Source organism: Podarcis vaucheri (genome assembly GCF_965113315.1).
Source record: "Podarcis vaucheri genome assembly, chromosome: 12".
NCBI classification, from domain to species: Eukaryota; Metazoa; Chordata; class Lepidosauria; order Squamata; family Lacertidae; genus Podarcis; species Podarcis vaucheri.
Window position 1 is genome coordinate 33,244,698 of NC_138750.1, and position 18,191 is coordinate 33,262,888.

Consider the following 18,191-nt stretch of genomic DNA (forward strand, 5'->3'; position numbering starts at 1 on the left):
AGTGGAGAAAATAGGTGCAAAGTACAGGCGTACCTTGGAGGTTGAACGGAATCCATTCCGGAAGTCCGTTCGACTTCCAAAACGTTCGGAAACCAAAGCGCGGCTTCTGACTGGCTGCAGGAAGGTCCTGCAGCCAATCAGAAGCCACGGAAGCCCTGTTGGACGTTCGGGTTCCAAAGAACGTTTGCAAACTGGAACATTCACTCCCGGGTTTGCAGCGTTCGGGAGCCAAAATGTCTGAGTACCAAGGTGTTTGGGATCCAGGGTACGTCTGTACTGCAAAACTACAGCCGTAAAGCAGAACAGCAGCTAAAAGAGAAACCCGGGAGCTAGATGTCAACAAATACCTCCACTTTCCCAGAGCCATCGTCCACCATGTTGTGCTGGGCTGCCATCTGCGGAGACTCGTGCAACTTGGTAGCGTCAAACTCAACCTGCTCAATCCTCGCCACTCTCTCTGTGACGTACACTTTCCCGAAGCCATCGCTTTGGTCCTTATCTTTCCAGTCTCTAAAGAACTGCTTGAAGATCGGTGTTTCGCCTCCTTCTGGAAGAACCTGAATCTGAAACCAAGAAGCAAAGGGTTGGAAAGCCTACAACTGACAGCTCTCCTTCTTTCCTAGAGTACTGCTGTGTGCTAATGTATAGGAGAAGAGAAACAGTCGCCAGTTAACCCAGTCTCTAGATATATACCAGACAGGAGCAAGGGCTCACAAGTATGGCCAGTGATTAAGGGCGATGACAGTCCTGCAACTTCTGGAGAGCTGCAGGTTCCCCATCCCCAGTTTTGCCACTTTTTCGCAATGGTGTATTTCCTTAACATGCTGCCATATCAGAAGGGGGAGTGTATTTGAACTTTTAAGTGAGAGTGTTCCTAGACTGGCCTCATCATTTCTACCTCAGCCCCCTATACCAGGTTGCTCACCGGAGCAAGATGGTTTGAACATATTACACCGACCCTGGTCCGACTGCACTGGTTATTGATTAGTTTCCGGGCCCAATTCAAAGTGCTGGTTTTGACCTATAAAGCCTTAAATGGCTTAGGACTGCAATTTCTCAAGGACCACCGCTATCCATATGAGTCTACCCAGACCCTGAGATCATCTTCTGAGGCCTTTCTTCGTGTGCCTCCTCCTCGAGAGGTCCGGAGGGTGGCAACACAAGAACAGGCCTTCTCTGCAGTGGCTCCCCGTCTGTGGAATGCTCTCCCCAGGAAAGTCCACCTGGTGCCTTTATTACACACCTTTAGGTGCCAGGCAAAAACGTTCCTTTTTAACCAGGCCTTTGGTTGACCTGATCAACATTCCATACCCTTTTAAAATATATCTCTTTTTGGGGGGCATTATTGGGTTATTGCTTTTATTTTAATTTTATATACTGTGATCCTTTTATGTGAACCGCCCTGAGACCTCTGGGTATAGGGCAGTATATAAATTCTAATAATAATAATAAAAATAATAAATAATAATACCAGTGGCTGGCCTTATATAAACTATACTCAGGGTAGTTTCAGATTGCCACTGTTTTCTGGTGTGATTTATCCACATACCAGCAAATTCAGGTTGCGCAATTCAATTTGAATGGGTGCACAACAAAAATGCTCCCCACCTACCCCTGCAAAACCACACCTTTTGCAACAAGAAAAGTGGCAGGAAAATGCACCCCAAAGTGTGAGGTATCAATTGAAGCAACGTCATCTAGCCTCCCTGGAAACAAATTAGGATGAACAACAGGCAAACAGGTCATCTGGAAGTGACCTTAGTCACCTGTGGGGGGTTTACTTGGGGAAAAACGGAAAGTACGGTTGTTCCTTGCATAGGTATACCTGTGTGTTGGCAGGATAATTCATTTGCTGAATGAATTCTTCAGCCGATTTCATGGCTGCTTTTCTCTCACTTGGATTAGCATTTTTACCTTGTTAAAACAAAGCAGAAGGAAAAATTACAATGGCAAAAGGAGAGCGAAACTCCCAGAAGCATTTGTTGATTATAATGGTAAATTATAATATTGTAATGTTAAAAGAGAAGCAAAGAGATTTGCCACATACCTTTCCACACAAATATCTTCCTAGCTACTCCGTGATCCAGTATAAAGCACTCTTCAGACAAAAGCATTGCCCTCAAGAAAGGATTCTCCTCTGCAACAATCGAAACCTTCATTGATCCACTGGCGTCTGATACCTAAGGATGCAGGACATTCACATTTAGATCAGCTACAAATCTGCATTCAAGTAATTAAAAAACAAGCAAACACATATTGTCATGACTTCTAAAGTTGAAACAGGATTCTGTTCAGAAACAGCCCTGCAGCAAGCTGGCAATTATGCTCATACCATGTAGAGTTTGGCACTTTTCCTGTTGGTAATATCAGCAGCCTCATCATCGTTATCATCACCCTCACGAAGTTCTGGTTTCCGTCCCAAGACCTTCAGAATGAAAAGAGAAAGATAAAACGCTCACCATCCATTACTCAAAGGTCTGAATATCTTACTCCCCATTCTTCATTTGAACATATAATCTTGTTATCATCTGCTTGTTTGGCTATCTATTTGGAAAGATGGACTGCTTAGATTAATGTGCCCGTTTAAATTAGGATTGATGGGTTATTTTTGTTGTTCACGTGAGCAGACGTTGTTTCCTTCTTCCTTTCACCATGTTTGTGATAAAAAGAAACAAAAGCCAAGCACCCAGACTCAAGTAAGTACCTTATTTTTTGCTCTATAAGACTCACTTTTTCCCTCCTAAAAAGTAAGGGGAAATGTGTGTGCATCTTATGGAGCGAATGCAGGCTGCGCAGCTATCCCAGAAGCCAAAACAGCAAGAGGGATTGCTGCTTTCACTGAGCAGTGATCCCTCTTGCTGCTCTGGCTTCTGAGATTCAGAATATTTTTTTTCTTGTTTTCCTCCTCCAAAAACTAGGTGCGTCTTGTGGTCTGGTGCATCTTATAGAGCGAAAAATACAGTAAATAAACAAAATCAGAAAAAGAAAAACCCAGTCATTTTTAGTTATGGCTTTATTAGCAGCGTCGTGAGAAATCTGGAATAATTTTGAAAATTGAATTTTTTTTAAAAAAAAGATGTTGCATGATTTAGGGCTACATTTGGCATGGTACAAAAGTTCTGTGATGGGATATACAAATGTGATATTTTTCTTGGGCAATAAGCCGGTTGGGAGATGATTTGAATTGGAGCCACAGTGCTAGGGGTGAGGAGGGGTGGGATTCAGGTTGTCACTCTGTGATGACGTCTCTCCAATAGACATCACTCCCAGATCCACCCAGACTCTGCTCTTAGCCATGAAGTGAGGAGGCAGGGCAGGAACAGTGGTAGCTGTATTTTTTCCTGTCTGCAACTAATAAGCCTGGGAGCATGAATTCCTTTGGGAAAAGAGCATGGGAGAAGAATGAAAGCCCCCTTTCCTCTGTGCCATGGCTGCTCAGGAGTGTCAACATGCAAAGGGCGCAAGGCCAGCTGGCTAGCCCCAGCTGGGCCGTCTCCTTCCAGGCATCCCACTGCAAAGACTCATCACCCTCTGCTCCAACATAAATCAGCGACCCAGGCTTCAAAGCCAGGGCACACCATCAGCAGATCGAACTGTGCACACAGAATAGGCGTGAGGCTTGTGAAAGCATACTACAACTACAGATTTATTAATCATAAATCAGGACAAAGAAACATGTCTCTCTCCGTCTTCTCAGAGAGAACAGCTAAAAGCAAAAGCTATATACACAACGGAAGTTCCCAGCAAGCTCTTCTGGAATGTAAACAGACATGTGACACGCAACAGTTCCACATGTCTGCTCCTTAAGGTGGAATGGAAATCTCAACAAGGAGGACACAGCCTGTGCAGGGTTGTGTGCTGGGGGAATCTTGCCATTGCCTTCTTTGAGTGCCCTGGCTGCTTCTGTGTATGAGCAGCATATAGGTGTCATCAGTATAGTCCCTGACTGATGGGCTGTAATGGCCATTCCAGGGATGCTATGGGCATGTCTTTCATATTTACAAACTTTTTGCATTTTCAGGTTGTGGGTTTCCCCTCTCCGGGGCTGTTAATAACTTAACTGAGGTTTTCCCAACCAAGAACCCTACAGATGTTTCAGATTCCCTTCGGTCCCATCAAGTGCCTTTTTTTAAGAATAAAAGGTGCCAATACTCACATGAAGTTTTAACTTTGTGTGTGTGTGTTTTAAGGTGCCGTACCTTGGATCTCAAACGCCTTGGCTCCCAAACAAATTGGCTCCCGAACGATCGAAACTCGAAAGTGAGTGTTCCAGTTTTCGAACAATTTTTGGAAGCCGAATGTCTGGCACTTTTGCAGCTTCCGATTGGCTGCAGGAGGGTCCTGAAAGCCAATCGGAAGCCGCGCCTTGGTTTTTGAACAGTTCTGGGAGTCAAACTCCCGGAACGCATTCTGCTCAAGAACCAAGGTACAGCTGTACTGCCTACCCTTGAGTAAGGTAAAAAACAGTAAAAGTAAAGGACCCCTGGACAGTTAAGTCCAGTCAAAGGTGACTATGGAGTTGGGGCGCTCATCTAACTTTTGAGGCCAAGTGTCAGGGACTGGGCAGAGGAGGAATGGTGGAGACCCCATCCTGACCCTCCCAGGGAGGAGGAGGAAGAAGACAGTATAGATTTACAACAGTGGTTTGCAGGAGGTCACAGCTCAGAGGCGGATGAGGGTAAAAATTGGGAAATAATGGGAGAGGAGGAACAGGCAGAACTGAAGTGGCAGCTGGCTGACACGGTGTCATTAGAAAGCATTCCAGACCCTCCATCTCCCAGAACCCGGCGGGCCTTAAAAGTAGGAGAGCAAAGAGCTCGAAGACAGAGGGCACATAGCAGCACCCGTAGAAGTGACGACTGAGGAAGTGGGAGAGACGGGGTGTGAAGATTCACTCAGGACAACACCATGATCCAAGAGGCTGGGTTCTATAGCCTCTCTCTATAAAGATTGAAATAAAAAAGGACGGTAAGAAACTTTTCCTTGTCTTTATATTTTTCTGGGCAACTAGCTGGGAGCCACTGACAGCATCCTGACACCGAGGGAGCCAGCGTTTGCCCACAGACAACTTTCCGGGTCATATAGCCAGCATGACTAAACCACTTCTGGTGCAATGGGACATCATGACGGAAGCCAGAGCGCACAGAAATGCTGTTTGCCTTCCCGCCACAGCAGTGCGTATTTATCTATTCATGCTGCTGTGCTTTTGAACTGCTAGGTTGGAAGCTGGGACAGAGCAATGGGAGCTCACCCTGTCGCGGGGATTTGAACCGCCGACCTTCCAATCGGCAAACCTAAGAGGCTCAGTGGTTTAGACCACAGCGCCACCTACCCCTGAGTACCCCCAGAGAAAAAGCAAAGCCAATAATCAAGGATGGTAGAATTTGTAGTCAGGCTGGAGAAGCCTGACTTGACTCAGTGGCTTAAAACAACCTTCGCTTTTATGGTGCTGGAGGGAGGGGGAGTGGAAGAGCAGGCTGAATTAATAACTTAAACACAGATTAGGGTGGGCCAAGGAGCCAGTTCAGATGTTCTCCCACGTGGTCATCTTGGGAGAAATCCAAGTGACGTCAACCCATAGTTTTGGAAAACAGAACCAAAAATACATTCCTTATGTACTGAGTATATCAAATCCTTTTAATGGCCACAGCACAAAAGCCAGCCAGAAAAAGAAGAATAGGTGAACTTTAACCAGGTGCTGAAATAGAACAAACTGCTAAACGTGCTTCACAAATGCCTTCATCAGAGGTGAATTGAACTTCTGTGGTTTAACTCAACACATGCTGATTCTGAAGGAAGTTTCACTGAATTCAATAGGACTTGCTTCCTTATAAGTGGATATAGGAATGCAGTACCTTCTGATAGAAGGGAAACTGGTTGAAATGCATTGGACAATTCATCTGGCGTTATAATTTTTTAAAAAAATAAATTGGAATAACAACAACAAAATAAATAAGCAATTGTGGCTACAAAGAGGGAACCAACCAGCAACCACCCACGCAGGAAAGAGGAGCTGAGAGGCATTCATGAATGCTATAGCTACAGAGCAAGAGAAAATTAATAAAAAAGTTTTAAAATTGGTTTACGGTAAGTTTCTAAATCTAGGTCTCAAGCACAGAGCAAAATAGTAACCCAATATGGCTTGCTGCCTCATATGCACCAGCTGATAGATATGACACCATTCCTATAATTCTCCTCCTATTCACCAGTGAAGGGCCGGCTGAATTTGGCTTAAAGTCAAACTAGCTGAAATAAGGTAAGTGCAATGTAGTATCACCCATTCAAATGAGATACTTATATTTAGACAAGGAGGGGCACGTTGACAACGTAAATATTTGATAAGGGAGAAATTGCCAAGATAAGAAGTGCAAAGGTAGCTGATGGAGAACACCTTATATATTTCAAAGAGCCATCTACCTATACGGCTTTCTCTCTCAGCAAGATAAATATTATTACAGAGTCTATAAAAAGGCTGTATCAGGTTAAATGCAAACAGAATTTCATTTCTCAGCTGGCAAACGCAGTAGCGAAACTTGCTATGTATTCGTACTGTGGGACAGGCATATCTAAATAAATGAATAAATAACCTGTATGCATAGCCCTTGTCACTTAGTGGCTGATAGATTTGATAAAAATATCGCCAACAGGCCCATCATGATGTCAGGCAGGAAATGGCCCAGTGAGAGGCTGATTTGTCTTCTCAGGTACAAATCTTTTATATAAGGCAGTAGTGGACAGCATGGTGGGGGTTGGCGCCCACCTGACCTCTTGTTGCCTATCAGAGGCAGAGCGGGAAGGGTGACGCAACTATGAGGTCAGAGTGGTGCAAGCTCTCCACCAGAGCCAGTTTGGTGCTCCTGCCAGGGCATTCGCACCTTGCCAACTATGCTGCCGCCTCCCTCCTCTCCTTCTCAGTAAGCTGCAGTGATGCAATAGATCAGAGGTCAGGGGAGTGGCAGGTTAGGAGTGGATTGTAAGCAATGAGGTCAGAGGAAAATTAAATGCAGAAAGTATGTCAACAGTGAAAATTGCATAATTAACAAAGGTAGTTCGTAATGCAGTTGTTGGTGACACAGACGTCTTGGCCTTGATATGCCAATTAAGAAACATAATGAGATTTAGAAATGCCTTTCGCCATATTCAATCCACTGACTCCAGAATATGGGAGATCATCTACTGTATCCACCTGGGTAATCTTGTACACTCCTACTGTTCTCCTCTTTAACAACTTGAGCTCTGCAATTTGCACAGTTCTCTTATTATGAATATTTGCTGGCTGTATAAGCATTGGCACTTGAGGAAATGAATTCACTATTAGTATATAAGATTACGAGTAGAATGCTCAGAGATGTAGAATGACAATATCTGCTTCTAACAGAAGGCTTCCCATAGAAATTAGAGCAATAAGACAAAAGACTTCAGGAAGATACAGTTTTTCTGCCCAGGTACTTATTATTTTACCTTCTCCTGCAGCTGTACAATGCAGTCAAATAGGTTTTATTGCACCAGGGCATTCAACCCAATGTGTCCCTATTTAGGATGCTGTAAAACGGCAAGATGGAATTGAAATCACCAGGCAACATTTCTTTTTTTCAATTTTCAGCTTCATAAGTATTGTGACTCTTTGTTCACAGTGTATCACTCTCAATTTTCTACAACACAAGGCATTCCACTTTGGCATCGTTCCAATAATAATAATAATAAAACGTTTGCTGCTTGAAAGCACTTTGTAAGGTGCACTTTGAGGTGGCATGAATTCTCTTCTCTACACTACAACACTCTACACATAGATCTTGCATAAATATTAGGAATCTCTTTCCCTTTGTTCAGCAATAGGCGAGCACTCAGCTTCAAAAACCATAACAGATAATGGACCATACTCACAGCTCTGAAATACTCTCGCATCAGTCAAAGTACTTAGCTCTCTTAGTTTCTGGGCTTGTTGTTATGAACCTCTCTGAATATGGCAGCCAATTTTGAGAGTTGAGATTATTGTTGTTATTTCATTATATATTATTATATACTTCAGCCCGACCCTCTGGTTCAAATGAATATCCAATGCAACTCACAAAAGAAACAGAAATCCAATATACAGTAATAGAACTAAAGGTAAAGGTAAAGGGACCCCTGACTGTTAGGTCCAGTCGTGACCGACTCTGGGGTTGCGGTGCTCATTTCGCTTTATTGGCCGAGGAGCCGGCATACAGCTTCCGGGTCATGTAGCCAGCATGACTAAGCCACTTCTGGCGAAACAGAGCAGCGCACGGAAACGCCGTTTACCTTCCCACTGGAGCGGTACCTATTTATCTACTTGCACTTTTGGGTGTGCTTTCGAACCGGTAGGTTGGCAGGAGCAGGGACCGAACAACGGGAGCTCACCCCGTCGCGGGGATTCGAACCCCCGACCTTCTGATTGGCAAGTCCTAGGCTCTGTGGTTTAACCCACAGCGCCACCCGCGTCACTGTAATAGAACTATAAGTACAATAATTAAAAGTAGCAGTCATGTTTACATGAATGCTTATGACACACACATAATTCAACGTTATTTGACCTTTTTTATTTTTTTCTTGCTGATATGAGTCCCGGGAAAAGCTAGCTTTGCAGAAGCACTAGACCAAATCATCCAGTCATATCAGCTCATGATATCCATGACCATAATTTAATTAAGATTTCCTCAGAGCTGCAGCTGCTACAGCCATGGGAAGATTCTCAGACACAAATCACTGCAATGATTAATCCTCCTCATCACAACCGTGTTGTTTTCAAGAATTATCCCTGAAGAGTGCCATGTCTTGACAACAAGGCTTTTGCAAGTCATTCTTTTCTAGCTAACCACCCGATCAAAACAAATATTTATGTCACGCTATGCCACCAAACAATAGGCCTCATATTTGTGCTTGAATACTGAATTCATTATCGGACAATGGAAAGCGATTTCAAGTTCCTTGGAACTACTTGCACAAACTAGAAAGAAATGCACAGTTGTTTACGTTAGGGAAGAGAGCTGTGTATTCTACAGTAAGCCAGCTGGGAAAAGGATTTTAAGGATTTCACACTATTTAGCAAGGACGGCGACTTTGGAAGCCCAGGTATCAAATGAGGGTTGCCTTTGCTCAAGTTAGGCTGATGCACCAACTTTACCCATGAATGAAGACTTTAGAACTGGCCACGGTGAAGCACACTTATGGCTTCTGACTAATGCTTTCTGTTGTTTTATAGTTTCGATAGTTGCAATTGGACTGTAGTTTTACTAATTTGGATGCTGCCTTGAAAACTGGGGTCATAATGTTTTTAGATATCTGGCAACAAAGGATCGGGAGACTCACCCAGTGCCGGATTTACATATAAGAGAAACAAGCTATAGCTTAGGGCCCCACTCTCTTGGGGGGCCCCCAAAAAATTAAAGGAAAAAACTGGATGTACATTTCCAAAATATAAGATAAAAAACAAATAAAATAAAACCTACATACAGCAACAGTGTTTTGTGTTGTGTAGGCTCCTATTTGTTATGTGCAAATGGCTTTAGATACATATTAGGTCCATAAATTACCATATAGCATATATTCAACACAAAAACCAGCAACAATTTGACAAAGGACAGCTGGACATATAGAGCCCCATTACCTTTAGTAGCTTAGGGCCTCATCAAACCTAAATCCAGCCCTGAACTCACCTCAAGTGTAATGTCATCTTGGCACAGAAGGCTATGAGAAAGTAGGTGGACCATTTGCTTTTAAGCATAATGAATCTGGGCATCCAGCAGTGCAGATGATACAATGCTTTTAAGTGGGTCCTGGAATAATTGCAGGGAGGGGCTTGGTTCCTGGGGAGATAAACCATGACTCCTTCTATGGTAAGGCAGCACAACACCCCTTTCCCTACCACCTTTCCCATATCTGATGGGCGGAAGATGGAACCAACAACCATTTCTATCTCAAGTGAATTATAGCTGTGTGATAATAGCCTAGTGCGTGAAAGAAAGCTTCGCTGTTTTGATAATTGTAAGGTAAGGGCATGAAAGTAATTTATAACTGTCTAAGGATCTAACCTTGTGTGTAGTTATGATGCCAAGTCGGAGACCACACAACACAGATGAGTAGGTTTCAGCATGCAGATTCTGTATACTATAATTTAATTGTAAGCACTTCCCTCCCCTCAAAAAAAAGAGTTGTAATTGCCTTAGAAAGCTGTTTAAACACCTAATAAAAGGGTGTCTCCGCTTGCTCAAGGAATTAAAGAGTATTTGCATTGGCAACCATCCACTGTAGAGTTTCTCCTGAAGTCTAAGATTAATGCCTTGCAATAATTGTCAGGTGAAGAAACATTAAGCAAGCCACACAAAATGGCATTTAGGCCTCTGGAAAAGTACCACATCTTGTACTTCAGGCACCTAACTTGGCAAATGGCAAGCTGTAGACCAGGAATGGGGAGCTTTTGGCCGGGCTTCCTCAACCTCGGCCCTCCAGATGTTTTTGGCCTACAACTCCCATGATCCCTAGCTAACAGGACCAGTGGGATGATGGGAATTGTAGTCTCAAAACATCTGGAGGACTGAGGTTGAGGAAGCCTGCTTTTGGCCTTCAGGATGTTGCTGGACTACAACTCCCATCAGCCCTAGCGAGCATGGCTGATGGCCAAGGGATGATGGAAGTCATAGTTCTACAAGATCTGGAGGGCCACATATTCCCCAAAACCGTCAACACTATCCACCCTTCCCCATTCAGAAGTGGTGTGCAGTGGAATTTTTCATAGGGGAACAGTTGGGGCCAGAGGCACCAGCTTGCAAGGATGATGGGGGAGGGGATGTCACACATGTGATGTCACAAGGTCCCGATGTCGTGAGCGTGAGCATCGCACCTCCCTCCCTAAGGTGGGCAGAGGCTTCCCGGGATTTAGGAAAGAGGTGCCAGGAGAACATTTAGGGCACTAGCACAATCACACTATGTGAACTTGGAATTTAAGGTAGGCTCATTACTTACTGACTCCTCTCTCCATAAGCAGAAATCAGCGAGTGAATTGGGATCCTATCTATTTGAACCTTGGATCCTCCTAGTGTTCTCAATACCTTCTTTACCATTGCCTGAAGGAAGATGACCATTGTAAGGGGGAAGATGAAAGCCCAAGAAGTTGTTTCCAATCTCACCACTGACAGAATCCTGGAAGCCAAGGAATGAATAACTATGCCCCGTCCTGAGATCTTAGGATGGAGAGCAGGACAGAAATGTCCAAATAAAGTCTTGCTCCAGAACAACTGAGCTGAGCATCAGGCGAGACATAGCGCAAGAGAGCTATGTTCAGGAACACTGGAAGCTGCATGATGCTGGACCAAGTCAAACCACTGTCCATCTAACTCACTACGGTGTGTTTGCTATCTGGCAGTGGGTCACCAGGTTCTTGGACAGGAGTCTCAGACCTCCAAGTGTCCCTATTTTCCAAGAACAGTCCCTGATTTTGATTTGATCCTGGAATGTCCCATTTTTTCTTTGGACATCCCTATTTTCATCAGAGAAATATTGGAGGCCAAGGAGATAAGCAACTATACAACCTTTAGAAGACATCTGAAGGCAGCCCTGTATAGGGAAGTTTCTTTTTATGTTACATGCTTTATTATGTTTTTATATATGTTGGAAGCCATCCAGAGTGGCTGGGGCAACCCAGTCAGATGGGAGGGATGAGGATGATGATTATGATGATAGGATGTCCCTATTTTCATCAGAGAAATGTTGGAGGGTATGGAGTTTTTCCCAGCCCTTCTTGCAGAAGCCAGATGCTGAATCTGGTCACTGAGGCTCAAATTGGTCAAGGAAGTAGAACTAAGAGGTGGGATTTTTAATGGCTTGGATAACTGTTTATCTTTTCATTTCTACTGATCTACTGTCTGTCTCATTTATAGGGGGTGGAGGGGTGGGGGGTGTTAAGCCCCGACTCACATTAAGGCGAAGGCACACAGGTGATATGCTTGTTAGCTTATCTTAATTTGCCTAAATATCATGTGAAACTTTCTAAGCAGCATTTGAGTGCATTATGTTTGTCCCCAACCAATGAAAGATGGAAATTACTGGACCCTGGCCCAGTGGATATTCCCTACTCAAATAATCAAATTGTTTTAAAAATATCTTTCGGTTTACTTTTCCCAATACAATAAGCAGAAGCCCACAACGGATGTGGGAATGGGGTAGAGAGGAATAAGTTTACTTTGAGATTAGCTCAATTATCATCATGTTGAAAACCTAATCAAATAAATGCCAAAATCCCCATTGTGACAGCCACTATGTAATCAAAAAGCATGAGAGGCAAGTCCAGAGGACACCTGTCCTTGTCAGGAGAAGAGCTTATGCTTTCTCGGAACACTGAGGCAAGAGTCTAACTTACAAGCATTTTATGACCAATGGTGCACAACTGCATTGCAATGATTTAGATCAGATGACTGCTTAACAAGCTAAGATATGAATGAGCCTTTCACCTGTGCTCATATCCGCTTTGCTCCTTCCCTCTGAGGAAACCATGACATAACCAGGAAATTAACCAACCACAGTTTCCCATTTTGTCCAAACTTAGAAATTCTGGTTAATAGCTTCAAAACAAGCCAGAATATTGAACAAACTTCTGGCTTGTTCTGAAGTTGGCAGCCACAGTTTCTCAGTTCAGATCAAATGGGAAACTATGGTTATTTTGAAACTTCCCAATTTAATTGTGTCTCACAAAAAAGGAGGAGTGAAGAAGGCAAACTTTTTTGTTTTTGTTTTTCAAATCTCAACTTGTAAGTTTGTGATATGATCATCTGAACCAGCTCAATGTGTACCCAAGGCAAAGGCTACAACAGACTCCTTTGTGTAGAAAATGTATCCCAATCAGTCTAGGCAGTGGTGAATCATTTCCATTTTCACTTCCATTTTCGACTTCCACTTATGAGAGCAAGGATATATCTATTGCCTCTTTGTTTGTTTGTTTGTTAAATTTGTATACCACCCTATACCTGCAGGTCTCAGGATAAAAACCAGATTACACAAAATACATAATCAAAATAAAAACCAGAACAGCCCAATAAGCCAAAGAATTTGTTGTTTCCGGTGCATCTTGCTCACACAATTAACAGGTAGGACACAAGTCGTTCTGAGTCCTTGCACACCTTTACAACTGCCCAAGACATTTTGGCACCTGATGGAAGCCACAAGAGGGGGGACCCTCTACCAGTGAAGAACTATCATATTTTTCGTCCCATAGGACGCACCTAGTTTTTTTTTGGGGGGGGGAATAAAGGAAATTTCCCCCCCTTTATTTCCCTCCCAAAACCAGGTCAGGGAACAGCGGGATGGTGGCGCTGCGCCTCCCCGCTGTCCCCCAAGCTTGTGGGGCTGGCCGATGTCTGCCCGAAGCGTGGGGCGCTCTGCTTCAGGGCGCCCTGCGCGCCGGGCGGCAGGCTGCTATCCGCAGCTTGGGGAGCCCTGTGGGAACTCCCGTGGGCTCCCCAGGCTTGCTGATAGCTTCCTGAAGCCTGGAGAGCGAGAGGGGTCGGTGCGTACCGACCCCTCTCCCTCTCCAAGCTTCAGCGAAAGCCTGTATTCGCCCCATAGGACACGCACAGATTTCTCCTTCATTTTTGGAGGGGGAAAAGTGCGTCCTATAGGGCGAAAAATACAGTACATCAGGAACAAGGGCAAAATAAAGGTCTGCATCGGGAACAATAGTGGGAGGAGACCAGAAGCGCCTCCTATTTGCCAAGAGGCTGCTGCAGAGACGGCATTATGAAGGGCGGCTAAAGAGACAGAGCAGAGACGGCTTCCAAGTTGCATGGCATAGCTCTCACTGCCACCGTGGCAGCCATGGGTGGCGCAGTCCTTGGAGGCCAGATCTGCTGCCCCTGTGGATCCAGCCACCTGAGACGGTCGCCTCAGCTCACGGGTGGGCCAGCCCAGCAACTGCCACATGTTTCCTGAACCATTTGGCCAATCTCTTTGGAAAGAGGTAAATCTTTGCCCAAAGTTCCTCAAGATAAAACCTTCCTAGGAAAAGGTATTTTGAGGACATGATCCGAAATGCATTGTGAGTAGGAATGAAGCCCCACTGAGTGCGGTGGGATTTATTTTTGAACGTCCTGATCAATACAACATAGTAGCGAAATTCCGTATTTTTTGCTCTATAAGACGCACCAGACCACAAGATGCATCTAGTTTTTGGAGGAGGAAAACAAGAAAAAAAATATTCTGAATCCCAGAAGCCAGAACAGCAAGAGGGATTGCTGCACAGAGAAAGCAGCGATCCCTCTTGCTGTTCTGGCTTCTGGGATAGCTGCGTAGCCTGCATTCACTCCATAAGACGCACACACATTTCCCCTTACTTTTTAGGAGGGAAAAAGTGAGTCTTATAGAGCAAAAAATACGGTAATTTACACACTTCCTAAAAATACTGAAACCCACTTGTTTTGTTTTATTGTAAATAAAAAAATATGAAGCATAGAAACTCTATGAAACGAATTCAAATCCATGCACTTCAGTGCAAAAAAAATTGGAAAAAGCAGACATATTCTGTCATACATTTATGTTTGACATGTGCCTTTTTAGTTACTCCATGCCCATCTGCCTGAATGATCTGTGATCTTATCTAGAAGTTAACTAGGGAAATGTGCTGTTTGACCTTTATGGCTGAATGGAGTCTATAAGGAAGTTCCCACTGACTTTGGAATGATGCCAGCATGGGTGTTTTTTTTTAACTGCTTAAAGGGTACAGACCTTTTTCCAAAGAAAAGGACAGAGGAAAACACCCCATATTTTAAACACATGGGTGAAAACTTTATATGAAATCACTGGGCAGAGGGAATACCCCTGTTTTTTTATTCTGTCCTGGAGAGTCCACCTCCTAAAAAATAAACTGAGAGCGGATTGTACTCATGCAATGCTACGTTCATAGCTTCAAGGTCTTTGCAGCTGTAAAAAGGAGTGTACTAACTTAGATGGAATTCTGCCAGTCTATGCTAGTAAATAGCTTGGAAGATTCCTTTGGCGACTGTACCAAAGGGGTGGGGAGCCTTATGCAATCTGAGGGCTGTGTTGGCTTCCAGGGGACACTTGCCAGTGGTGGGGAGGAGACCCAGAGGCAAAAGTGGACAGATCAACGAATGCAGATTTTACTCTTATAGGCTAGTTTCCACACATCCGGCACCCAGGCAAGCAAGAGTCACTACCAGGCATCAAGGTCACATCCCAGCTGGGCAAAGGCCCTTGAGGAGGGTGTGAAGCAAGGCTGCTGAGAGGTGTGGTCTGGGGAGAAAAGGTGTGATTGGGAACTGGGGTGTGGCCTGAGTAGAGTGTCAAGGGTCACAGAGAGAGAGAGAGATGCATGGAGGGCTGCATGAACCCCTGGGCCTGAGTTTTCCCACCTATGAACTAATGGAGCCTGGATAGCTCAGTTGTTTCAGTGGCGTAGCTAGCCGCCTGGGTGCCCGGTGCAGCGCGCACGTCCTGCAGCCAGGAGTGAAATGAGCTGCCCATGGGGGCGAGGCGAGCCAAGGCAGGGCGTGCTGTGGGGAGCCTCTCTGCAGCCTCCCCCTCAGCTGTAGGGTTGCTGAGGCGGTGGGCAGACGCAAGCCCCACGCTGCTTGAAAAAGCAGCGCAGAGCTTGCAGGCAGGCCGCCCACCGCCTCCCCCTCAGGAGTAACGTGTGGCTCAGGCATGCTGCAGGCCCCACCGTGTGGCACCCAGTGCCCCCCGCCTCACCTAGCTATGAGTGGCGTAGGAAGGGGGGTGCGGTGGGTGCAGGAGTCCCCCCCCCAAAAGGGTCATGAGCCCAATTTTAAAAAAAATTATTTTAAAAACACATATTTTTGCCATTTTGTCACCCCCCCTCAGTAATGACACCCAGAGTGGCCTGCACCCCTTCCTATGCCACTGAGTTGGTTAGAGCGTGATGCTGATAACGCCAAGGTCGCAGGTTCAATCCCCGTATGGGACAGCTGAATAGACCTGCATTGCAGAGGGCTGGACTACATGATCCTCAGGGTCCCTTCCAACTCTCCAATTCTATGATTCTAATACCCTGGATCATATATTAAGGCAGTGGCTGTGCTGGAAGAGCATGGTGGTAGAAGAATGCACAGCCCTCCATGTCTCCCTGCAGATGATCTCCCACATCCACCAGGCCCTCATATCATCAGCTGTTCATGTGGAGAGCCTGATTCACTCTAGAGAAGAAGAAGAAGAAGAGTTTGGATTTGATATCCCGCCTATCACTCCCCTTCAGGAGTCTCAAAGTGGCTAACATTCTCCTTTCCCTTCCTCCCCCACAACAAACACTCTGTGGGGTGAGTGGGGCTGAGAGACTTCACAGAAGTGTGACTAGCCCAAGGTCACCCAGCAGCTGCATGTGGAGGAGCGGAGACACGAACCCGGTTTCCCAGATTACGAGACTACCGCTCTTAACCACTACACCACACTTGTACTACCTCAACTGTAAAAAGCAGAAGCAGCAAGCCTCTGAATGCCTGTTGCAAGGAATCGCAAGTGGAGCAAGTGTTGCTGCACACAGATCCTGCTTGCAGGATTCCCAGAAGCATCTGGTTGGCCACTGCGAGAACAGAACCTTGGGCTAGATCCAGCAAGGCTCTCATGATGTGCTGCTCCCCTGCCATGTTGTTTTAGCACCGGCACCAGTTAAATGGTAGGAAACGGAGCTAAAAGAAACTGGCTTCGAAAATGGCAACGGGCCTTTCTTCCTTCAGCAAAAATTACAGGCCATGCTCAACTATGGCCTTCTTCCTCCCCCCTCACCAGCCCAGGCATCCATGAATCATGCATGGCCAACATGCCTCGAGGCACAACATCTGTCATACTCGGTTGCTCAAGCCACAATCGGCACGACAAAGCAGAGACGCAAATATCAGCAGCGGTGCTCTCATGCACACTCCATTGGTTTCCCCATGCGGATGTGAGAGGAACTCTAACCCAAACCAATATTAACGTTCCAAACAGTTGTGAAGCTTACCGACTCCAAAAATAATTAAGGGTTCTAGCACTACTATAATTAATTGCTAACTTATTTTCCATTAGAAACCGAGGGAGAATGCAACTTAAAAATATCATCCATTAACCATTTATTACCATCTAGGTTAACAGCTCATAATGTGACCTGGGTTCAGGCCACAAGTGGTGAGCTGCCATGTTTGCTGGCAATGGCACTCCAAGGTTTCAGGCTCTTTCCTGGAGATGCCAGAGACTGAACCTGGGATCTTCAGCACGCACTCCGTGTGGTCCATCAGTGCATGTGGTCCATCACTGAACTATGGTTCCCCATGTATGCAATAGGCAAGCCCCGTTCTGTCTACTTCATGGTATCTCGAGCCATAGCCTGAGGCAGGGTGACTGGCCAGATAAACAACACAGCTAATGGAGCGGGGGGGGGGGCGGTTTCGCCACCAAGTGAATATACAATACCTTTAGGAGTTCTTTTGGCTCACTTCCTTCATCCACAGCAATCAACTGGGCTCTTCCGTTCCGTTCATTGTCCCGAATGCCCACAGCAACCTGCGTAGCTTTCAGGCGCTCAAATTTATTACATGTAGAGCCACACCACTGGTAGATCTCCTAGAACAAAACAAGAGATCTCATCAGTCAGCAGAATTATTCAGGGGAAAGCTTCACGTGGATAGCTTGCAACGTTCCAGCGTAATTACAATTCCAAAATTTTCTGTTGGAACGTAGCTGCAGATACAGTGGTACCTCATGTTAAGTACTTAATTCGTTCTGGAGGTCCGTTCTTAACCTGAAACTGTTCTTAACCTGAAGCACCACTTTAGCTAATGGGGCCTTCTGCTGCTGCCATGCCGCCGGAGCACAATTTCTGTTCTCATCGTGAAGCAAAGTTCTTAACCTGAAGCACTATTTCTGGGTTAGTGGAGTCTGTAACCTGAAGCGTATGTAACCTGAAGTGTATGTAACCTGAGGTACCACTATATTTGTTAATACTGACTGCACCTGGATGTTAAGTAAATTTTGGTTTATTGTTATGGGAACAAGTCTAAGGCAAGCCTAGAGCTTACCTGCTCCCCACTTTGTTCCTCTGTTTTTCTAGGATGGCTGTGAGGAGTTTAGGATCATGTCCACACCCTAATCTATGGTTGATCTTAACTACAGTTTATTGAAACAAGCCAACACCATAACCCATGAGAGGGGAGAGCAATAACCACAAGCCTTACCTA

The 18,191-nt window shown here is 45.1% G+C and overlaps 1 protein-coding gene across 1 annotated transcript in view; it reads right to left on the reverse strand.

Annotated features, from left to right (window-relative positions):
- Positions 1–18,191, reverse strand: part of SCIN (scinderin) — a 49,232-nt gene that overhangs the window by 20,344 nt on the left and 10,697 nt on the right. Inside the window, exons 4-8 of the mRNA XM_082193923.1 lie at positions 17,428–17,577; positions 2,333–2,425; positions 2,048–2,180; positions 1,826–1,914; positions 348–563 (exon numbers count right to left, since the gene is read on the reverse strand). Of these exons, the coding sequence (XP_082050049.1) occupies positions 348–563; positions 1,826–1,914; positions 2,048–2,180; positions 2,333–2,425; positions 17,428–17,577 (681 nt within the window). The remainder of the gene's footprint in view (positions 1–347; positions 564–1,825; positions 1,915–2,047; positions 2,181–2,332; positions 2,426–17,427; positions 17,578–18,191) is intronic.